The 9865-nt window shown below is 41.9% G+C and overlaps 1 protein-coding gene across 1 annotated transcript; it reads left to right on the top strand.

Annotated features, from left to right (window-relative positions):
- Positions 1–1393: 1393 nt before the first annotated feature.
- On the top strand, positions 1394–8006 carry ip6k2a (inositol hexakisphosphate kinase 2a). Its single transcript, XM_072684581.1, has 5 exons — positions 1394–2025; positions 4003–4216; positions 5446–5618; positions 5893–6068; positions 6470–8006. Exons 1-5 carry the CDS (start codon positions 1806–1808, stop codon positions 7112–7114), a joined length of 1428 nt encoding a protein of 475 aa, XP_072540682.1. The 5' UTR covers positions 1394–1805; the 3' UTR covers positions 7115–8006.
- The last annotated feature ends 1859 nt before the right edge of the window (positions 8007–9865 follow it).

Here is a 9865-nt window from a genome sequence, read left to right as displayed (position 1 = left end):
TAACTTTCTGTCTGGGAGCTTTTAGAGGCCCAAAAAACCCAACCATTTTCTAGCAACTTTGGGAGGAATCAGCAAAAATGTTTTTATACTTCTTCTTGTCAAGCACTTAGACTTAGACCATTACCAGTTAGACACTTGTCTGAACTGGAGTATCTTACAATATCTGACAGTCTTGGCAGGATTAGGCTCGGCAGATCTCTGCTATGTACAGTAGTAACTCTCTTTCCCGTGGCCCATTTTTCCACTGGTGAATTCCAGCATACTGGATTAGAGAGATTAAAGTCAAGCCAGTCGCCTATGGTCTGACAACACCCAGCCAACACTCTCCTTCACATCTCCATAGTCTCTCTCTCTATATCTCTCTGATTCATCCACAGCTACAGACATTTCCAGACATTCTTGAAACAGGATTTTTGGCATTTAGATTATTTTAAAAGATGTAGCTGTAGCCTCACACTCCAACTTTTCTATGAACTTTTCATTTGTCTGTACTTACATGTTTTTTTCTCTGTGATCCTCTTTGCACTTCACACAATACGTTCATTTTATTTATTTTATTTTTATTTTGTTTAGATTTTCATCATCATTTCTAAGTAAAATGAAAAAATATTAGCTTAATTCCCTGAAAACAAAAACACAGAATAAATAAACTTTTATATATATATATAAAAAAATATATATGTGATTTTCCTTCTTCACTTTACACAGTTGTATTCATTGACATACATGACTTCCATGCTACTATTTGCTAAGGTTTTTTTTTTTCTTTGGTCATCAGTTTACAAAGTAACATGCGAAATCCTTGCAATAGAAATGAATGACTTTGCTCTTAGAGGAGTAATACACACAGACATATAAACAAATGCAAATGTAAATATAGCCATTTTATTATAAACTGATTTCAGTATATATATATATATATATATATATATATGTGTGTGTGTGTGTGTGTGTGTGTGTGTGTGTTAGTATTTCATCTGTTTCTGTACATCTGAATTTCACCAGACAAAGGGAGAAGGGAGCCCTGGTGACATTCCGCGGCCATGTTCTCTGGTGTTATTTCACACTACGTGTGCTGGGTTTTACACCTGTTCCCCAGCATTTCTCTGCCTTTAAACAGCCAGTATATCGCGTTTACCCCACACTAACCCCCCTAACACCTCCATGTCCGACTAGAAAGGCAGCTGACTCTCCCCCCTCTCTGCTTTTATGCTGCTTTTCTTCATCCTCCCCTCCCCCATCTTCTTCCTCTTTCTCTCTACCTCCCTTTGTTTGCCTGCTGCTCTCTCAGCTGGTTGCCACACAACGCCCTTCTGGAGCTCCAATTGGTCGGTAGTTCCTGGAGGCGGAGTCACGGCTCGGGCAGTTCCATTTTTATTAGTCGAGCGCAGCGCTGAGAGTCAGACGAACGTCACAGAGGAGACAAGGTAGCGCGAGACGACGTTACCGCTAAATTAACGGCTTTACTGCCTTTATGCGCTTTAATATAAAGAAAGGAGTCACCGGTAAAGCTCTGGCAACGACTTAGGTGCTCTCCAGAGACCGAAAGCGGGATTTAAAACCATTCTCGCTTTCCTCTTTGTCTCAGTCTTCCTCCTTCCTGTTTTTCTTTTCAGTCCCGCAGTGCCGTGCTCGTGCTCCATGTACAAACAAGAGGGCGAGCAAAACGGAAGCCAAACAGAAACCTAGGGACGCCCTTTCTTTGTCTTTCTATCTCTCTCTATCTCCGTCTCCTGTGCTCGCTCCCCCGTGTCTCCGCGTCTGTTCCGTGGGAGCCGAGTGCGAAGCCTTAATGCTCGCGGAGGATGAGCCCAGCCATCGAGGGGATGGAGACCGAGCAGCAGCAGCAGCAGCTCTATGTGGGCAAAGGGGTTTTGCTTGAGCCCTTCGTGCACCAGGTGGGGGGGCACTCATGTGTGCTCCGTTTCGGAGAGCAGACCATCTGCAAGCCCCTCATCCCCCGGGAGCACCAGTTCTACAAGAGTCTCCCAGCGGCTATGCGCAAGTTCACCCCGCAGTACCGAGGTAGGTGCCAAAGGCTAGCTAGCTAACTGGGTTAGCTGACGGCCTCTCTTTCTCTTCCCTTTCCCCGCATTTGGTTCTGCTTCTTTCTCCAGCCCTCTCTGGGTTTCAGTATAATGTACAGGAACGGTGTGGGACTTCTTTGGGTGCGTTGTAAGTCCGTTTGTAATGTATATGTGATGATAATTGACGTGAAATAAAATCGTGAGTGAATGAGGATTAGCTAGATGCGTTGAGAGCGTGACGATGAAACTGTCCACTAGACGTCGCTGTTGTCAATAACGTGTGCGCTTGTGGTGGGGATCGTGTATTGTTTCCCAGCTGTTCTCCTGTAATCCTGCACTGCACAATTCTTGTGTTTTGGTTCTAATGTGCTTAAATTAGCTAAAATGTTTTAATAACTAGTTAATGCAATAAACAAGACAAGACGTGTTAGGATGGGAAAGCATGACACTGCAGTGCAGGTGGGCCTTCAGAAGTGGAGCTGGGAAAACTGATGGACTGTGTCCTTCAAACAGGTAGGTTTATATCTCAAGTTGCTGCTGAATCTGTACCTGACCACTCTGTAGTTAGCTGGGTAAGAAAAGCATTTTCTGAAAATCATTCTGGTCAAGGCTAATATGTTGGAGACAAGGAAGACCTGTACCTGGCCATACCTGGGCTTCTTGGATCATCAAGATGGCAAGAAGCTTGGATCAACATCTGTGTCCATGTATTGTTTTAGTAAAATTTTCTTAAAGCAGGCAATATAACATGTAGACTCTTAAATTCCCACTGTAATGTACTGTCAGAAGATGCCCAGTGATATGCATCCTATATATATTTTTTTTATACATTCTTTTTACTTTTCTGTTATTGTATGTTCTCAGTGTTTAGATTTTTCATCATTGATGGAAGGATGTAGCACTGCTGTGTTTTGGCTTTTTTAGCAGTCTTTGTTTACACATGCCTAATGCAGTAATGATCTGTTGTGGTGATCTATGGAATGACTGCTCTATTTTATCTTTTAAAATGACCCTGTAGTCAAGTGTACACCTGTATTTCTGCTTGTATTATATTCTAGCTTTTTCTCCTCCTACTCTCGCTCATTTCCCCTACTGTGTTGTACTTAAAGGCTTAGATTCTGTCTCTTTCCACACAATTCAGTATAAAGTCTAACACATGGGCATAAGATGAACGGATTGGACTGGTCAAGATTTGAGGTGGAAAGATCAGAGGAGCTTTATGAGCTGTAAAATAAACTTGGCTTTAAAGGCACCTCTCAGCATCTCTTAAGAGACATTTGGAAACTGTTCTCCTCCTCAATTGATTGTAAATTTTGTTGTTTTGTCCCTGTTGGTTTTTCAGAATTTTTTTTTGTTTTACACAATGTGTCCACAAGCCAGAATGTGTCATGTATTTAAAACATTTGCAGTGAAGTTTAATGCGTGTGTAATGGTCATCTAAATTTTTAAATCTGACAATGCTGTAATGGGTGCTTCTCCATTTAACTGTTTTTACAGTTGAGCATTGCTTTTTATTCTAATAAATTACGTTGTTTAATAAGTCTTGAGCCTTGCGTCCGTTCTTGGTGGTCTGAATTTTGCTGCTTCTGTCTTTTGACAAACGTGTTTGCTCATTTGGATGCTCTGAACGCACATCTATACTGTGGCCTATGTTGTTTGCCCTTTATCTCTGTCTTTCTCTCCCTGTTACTCTGCTTTCTGCACATCTCTCTCTTCCATTCTCTATTTGTTGTGGACCTGTCTGATCTCTATCAGGTTAGGAAAAGGCTGTGCAGTCGGCTCTGTAACTTTTGTAAAACGCTGGAAAGTATTAAGAACAAAAAAAGAGTGCAGTGGGTAAGAGATGCTGAAGATTTCCCAGACTGTCTATTTTTGAGCTGGGAACTCTTTGTTCTAATAAGATGAAGTGGGCATTTCATAGTGCTTGAAAGTAACACTTCCCTTCCCTTTTCTCCCTTTCCTTTTTCCTCTGTAGGGGTGGTATCTGTGAGCTTTGAGGAGGATGAGGAGGGGAATCTGTGTCTCATCGCCTATCCACTACACAGTGAGCTGGGGGATCTGGAGAACGTGGACCCCTCGGCTGACCTTGAACCCAAGAATAAGATGAAGTGGTCCAATAAGGTGCTGCTGGACAATGAAGGCTATGGCAAGGACCGAACAAGACACACACGCAAGGACAAAGACAAGAGGTAAGCGGACATTTTACAATGAACACTGCCTTTCTTTATATACTAAGGCATATTTATCACTAGAATTAAATGGAACGTATCCAACCAAATTTACATGTGGGTGCGCCGTTGTCGTCAATTTACTGTGTTCAGTATTTGCATACAGATACACAACAACTGTATGCACTTGATCCTTGGACTGAAAAAGTTGCACACTAGCTCAAACCCCAGTGCCCTAAAGTAATGTGACTTGGGATAGTCTAGGCTATTGTCCCACTGTTCTTGTTCAGCTTGTAACTGATGTCCAGCTGACATAAGAGTGTGACTGGTCACCTCCTCGTGATGAAGCAGTGGCCCACAGAGCACCAAGCTGTGACAAGCAGATGTGAGGCACATCTGCTTGTCACAGCTTGGTGCTCCTTCTGGAAGCTCTTCTGTGTGTCTTTGTCTTGGTCTTTGGGTCTGGGGTAAGAGGTTATGTAACTAGCACAGCTCACTGACTTGGTTCTGATCATTGCCATGACCTGGCTCTCGTTTGTCTACTGATTCACGTAAGCCAAGCTTTTGTAACCCCAGTGAGCTCCAGTTAACTGGAAACCCGATGTCTCCATCTGACATCAAGTTTCTTAAAGCTTAAGAAGATACGGTGCAAGCTCAAAAAGGAAAACCGTAGTGCTCCTCAGAATACATTTATGCTACAGAATGAAAATGTTGGATTAGGTTGAATATAAAGCAATAAAACTGAAGTAATCAGTGTTCTGAATTATGTATTTTTAATGGCTAACATTTACAAATTTCTCAGCAGCATGCTGGTTTGTGGTAACTAACAAGTTTCTTAAAATAATTACATGGGTTTCAAGTACCGCTTCTTGCAAAAGAGCAAAGTTTACACTGAATAAGGATAATCCAGACATACAGCTAATAGAATTACAGGGAGCTGTGTGGTTGGTATTTTAGATCACTTTGAGGTCCAGGTGTATGTTAATGGTGTTAGGATGGGCTTTTCTGAAACCATAGACGTTTACTGAAATGTACTTTTTTGGTGTAAACCATTATGTAGATGAAAAGTCTACTAATTCAACTTTCCTGTTCAGTGCCAGGTTTACTTATTGTGTTAGAGCAGGGAAATCAGCGAGCTGTGCTGGACTCTGATCCTCAGGTTCCCATCCCTGAGTTAAGTAGTCGAGGCACCTTGTTGACCTTTTCAGTAATGGTCATGTAATAATGTTCACTATCTGAATTTTGTGTAGTCTAAAACGTGAGGAGGAGTTGGAGTGGATCCAGCAGGCTGAGGTGCTCTACTACAGCCTGGAGAGGAGCAATGCCGCTGGACCACAGTTTAAGCACAACCCGTGGAGCCTCAAGTGCCACCAGCAGCACCTGCAAAGGATGAAGGAGAATGCCAAGCATCGCAACCAGTACAGTATCCTTCAAATGCAGCTCAGCTACAGACCAATGAGTTAAGACCAATCAGTTAAGCTTTTCTGTGTAGGAAGGATAATGATGCTCCTGACACTATGAATGTTTTGATAGCTTTGATGGTGAAAATGAAACTGCGGAGTACATCCTTGAGAGAAAGATTAGAAAATCCAGGCCCCACTAATGTGCTTATATGCCCTCATATGTTGTTTAGTATTCCAAGTGATTAAAGTGCTTGTCCTGGAGTCCATGTTTGCCTTGACAGAGTCCCCTTCCAGAGTTTATCCTGCTGGAGAACCTGACATGGCGTCACAGGGTCCCGTGTGTGCTAGATCTGAAGATGGGCACACGGCAGCATGGGGATGATGCCTCTGAAGAGAAAAAAGCAGTGCAAATTCGCAAGTGCCAGCAGAGCACATCGGCTAGTATCGGAGTCCGGCTATGTGGCATGCAGGTCAGCTTAAGATTTATTTGTATTTCTTCTAGATAATTTGAAAAGTACTGTTGCTGCAATAATGGTGTATCTAAGCTACCATTCCTAAACCAATGGTCAAAGATCAAAATGGTCAAAGACACCATTTGGCCGGAACAGACGTCTGAAGGTTTCTTCTGTAGTTTTGCATTGGAGTTACAAGACTAATGTTGCTAGTAATGGAGTAATGAGCAATGAAAGCTTGTAGCCAGTACTTATGAATGCTTGAGTAATCACTCACATATATTAAGTTATGTGATTTCAAATAAATTTGAATATCCAGTGTCATACTGTATGACCGTGATGTAAAATACTAGTAATGCTCTTGCCAGTAAATTGGTTGGCTTTGATTTACTGACATATTGCTTCCTACTATCAAACAGGTCTATCAGTCCGACTCGGGCCAGCTCATGTTCATGAACAAGTACCATGGCCGCAAGCTGACCCTCTCTGGCTTCAAGGAGGCTCTGTTCCAGTTCTTCCACGATGGGCGGCGGCTGAGGCACGAGCTTCTATCGCCAGTCTTGCGGAGGCTGCGTGAAATGCAGGCAGCCCTGGAGGCATGCGAGAGCTACCGCTTCTACTCTAGCTCCCTCCTGATCATCTACGATGGAGATCCTCCCCGCTCCCGACGGTCTCCTGAGGAAGGCCTCTCTGACGAAGAGGAAGAAGAAGAGGAGGAAGATGAGGAGGAGGAGGAGGAGGAAGAAGAAGAGGAAGAGGAGGGAGGCGCATTTGGGTTTCCTCACAGCACCGCAGGTGCCGGAGGTAGCAGCAGCACTAGCAGTAGCAGCAGCGGCATCAGCAGTAGTTCAGGAAGCAGCAGCAACTCTGCCGTGAGTTGCCGGGGCACCAGGCTGGACTCTGGACCTACGGTGGACGTGCGCATGATCGACTTTGCCCATACCACATGCAGACACTACAGGGAGGACAGTGTGGTGCATGAAGGCCAGGACAGTGGTTACATCTTTGGCCTACAGAACCTCATCACCATAATTTCGCAGCTAGAGGAACACAGCACAGATTAAACTGCCTCTTGCTAAGTCCACTCTCTTCTCTTCTTTTTATTTCCCCTCCCTCAGTCTCATGATGGACGCTGAACTTTTGCAACCACGCCATAGACAATGAACTAGAAACTGGAGAGGGTGGCAGTGTCTGTCACTCTCTCCCCAATGTCAGTCTCTTGTTGTTTTGTTTTGTTTGGGGGGAGGGGCAGGGTTTCTTTTCCTTTCTTTTTTTAGTCCTTCCCTTCAGGCCCCTCAGTGAGAAATTGACGTGGCTGGGAATTCAGCAAGTCCATTTATGTCTTTTGTTGGTGTTTTTGTTTTTGTGTGCACAGAGGATTAAAAAGGGTTGAGGGAGGCTAACGTTGAGGATGTGGTTTGTTTACTTCACTCAATGACAAGTAGCCTTCCTCACATTTATCCTTCTCTACTGTTAAATTTTCATGTCCCTGCACTTTCTTTGTTAATGGATTTACAAGCAAAAAAAGGAAAATATCAAACAAATTCCAGTCCCAACCCCATTCCGAAAGAAGGGTCTAGAGCCACATCTTGCACTCATATTTGCTCACACTTTTGATTGAGCGCAAAAGGAATCTGAAGAACGACTGCGAAACTACTAAGCGTTCTTCAAAAATGACCACCCTTGGGCCTTTTTTCCATTGAAGAGAGACAGTTCTATTCAATTAGGTTGTAGAGACATACAGAGACTCTAATAGAGCTTTATTTATTTGACATACTGTATTTCTTAAATAAACTAAAAAAAAAAATTAAAAACATGAAATGAGACTGAAAGATGACATTCCATGTTAATGTTATAATAATGATATTAATAAATATTGTTATTTGACATGATACCTCTTAGATATGTGTTATCAACAGTATGTTGGAGGTCAAATAAAAACAGCTTTTTGTTAAATGCTGAATATCATGGTTTTATTTCTTATGCAAAATACTGCTACTCAAGATTATTCTGAACCTCCGGGCAGTTTGTAGTTCTGCACAACAGGAAAAGGAACACTTGAAGCCTTTGTAAAACTGATCCGAAGATGCTTTGATGACTCCTTGAAATTGGTCTTGGCGGCAGCAGCAGCGTTAGTGTTATGTCACTGGTGCATTCTCTGGTTGTCTTGTGATTTCAGCACAGTAGCTGATTGCGCATCAGTGATTTAACTGATCAAGCCAAGAACTTTAGCCCTGGCGTACTGGAGGTGTGAGAGGTGAAAGGGCGCTCTCTGGCTGCTGCCAGAGCAGTAATGATGGATTAATGAATTCCTCAGTTGATTAGCCAGGAAACTATGTGAGGATGGTTCCCTCATTACAGCTTTGATCCTAAACTATTGCAGAAGTGGATGTCGCTGATCTAAAAATGGGCAATTTACAGCAATGACTGCTGTCATTTTTCAGATTGCAATTAGGTTGACGCTGCCATGCTCTAAACTACTAGAGCAGCTTCCCATTTAAGCCAAAAGTGAAGCAACTAGTCTGTAGATTGTCCATAATTGGAAGAGGCTCTACGTTACATTACGTGTCCAATAACAGTTTGTCATGAGATCTCGCAACGTCTGGTAGATTAATTAGCATCATTAAATGGTGAGCAGAGAAATGCATGGTCAAAGAAGGAGGGTGATTAAATGGAAAGTATTGCAAAGAAGCCTGTGAGGTAAGAGTCCGTGATCATAACCTTTCAAGTTAGTACGCTACTGGTCAAAAGTTTGGAATCCTCTTCTCAGATGTTATTAAACACCATGCTGCAGTTGTTTATAGGAATTTGTTTTCTGACCTAATGATATCAGGGGCCTGTCTTAAAAAAGTGTCTTAAAGAAATTCTTCTTAAATGTTTTTTTGTTTTTGTTTTGTTTTTTTAAATATGCTAAATTGATATTCTTCAAAATCTTAAGATTTTTCTTTTCACTGAAAGTTTCTAAGAACACATTTCTAATATTTTCTTAATCTTACAATAGCATTACAATTGTCTTGGACTGTAAGAGTTCAATAGGTATTTTTATTTCGCATTGTTTATAATAAGCTGTGAAATACAGCGTAAAATTCTGTTAGTTGGCCTAAATAAGAAAACAGTGACAAGTGAATGACGAGAAAATTGCAGTTTTTTTGGGAGATGCAGTTTTTGTCTTGCTTTTTTTCCATGGGAAAGTTTATGTAAATCTGGCCCCTAAACTCCCATCAAGTTAAAGGCATTCTAGGTTTCGTTCATCATACATGTTAATCTTAGACATATTATTTAATAGTAATGCAAGCTCTAATGCAAACTGTTTATTACATTTACTTTGTTTTTCACTGCACAAAACAAACAGTAACAGTCTACTAGGAAGGTTTTACACTCCTGTGCGATCATCGCTGCAAGGAATTGGTTGCAATCAGCCAAAGAAGCATTAGAGATCAGGTACTGATGTTGGATGATTAGATCTGAATTAGAAATGCCACTCCAGCTCATCCCAAAGGTGTTGGAAGGAGCTCCAACACTCTAGAGAATCCAGTTCCACTGCCCCACAATGCTGCAAGTAAAAGATCCCCAAAGGTCAAGAAGACATGAATAATTTTTAGGTAATGTTAGTGTATTTCTGTATAATTTGTGGTTTGGAGTTTTGAGCTGTTAGATCATGCACAAACATGACCTTAATGAAAGAGACATCAGAAGAAAACCTTTCCTGTGTCCTCACCACAAAATCCACCATCAGTATGGAATATCCAGCACATTTTAGAAAGACGTCTTGTAGACAGCAGGAGTTAAACATATTTTTTTTAGCCCCAATGAGA

This window comes from Salminus brasiliensis, chromosome 7 (assembly GCF_030463535.1).
Source record: "Salminus brasiliensis chromosome 7, fSalBra1.hap2, whole genome shotgun sequence".
In the NCBI taxonomy this organism is placed as follows: domain Eukaryota; kingdom Metazoa; phylum Chordata; class Actinopteri; order Characiformes; family Bryconidae; genus Salminus; species Salminus brasiliensis.
This window is presented reverse-complemented; position numbering and strand designations above follow the sequence as displayed.

What these genes read in the sequence shown, in the direction of transcription:
- ip6k2a (XM_072684581.1), top strand. Translation starts at nt 1,806, where the DNA reads ATGAGCCCAGCCATCGAGGGGATGGAGACCGAGCAGCAGCAGCAGCAG. An exon ending in GTTCACCCCGCAGTACCGAG is followed by an intron (nt 2,026 to 4,002) that starts GTAGGTGCCAAA and finishes TTTCCTCTGTAG; the next exon opens with GGGTGGTATCTGTGAGCTTT. An exon ending in TCCGGCTATGTGGCATGCAG is followed by an intron (nt 6,069 to 6,469) that starts GTCAGCTTAAGA and finishes ACTATCAAACAG; the next exon opens with GTCTATCAGTCCGACTCGGG.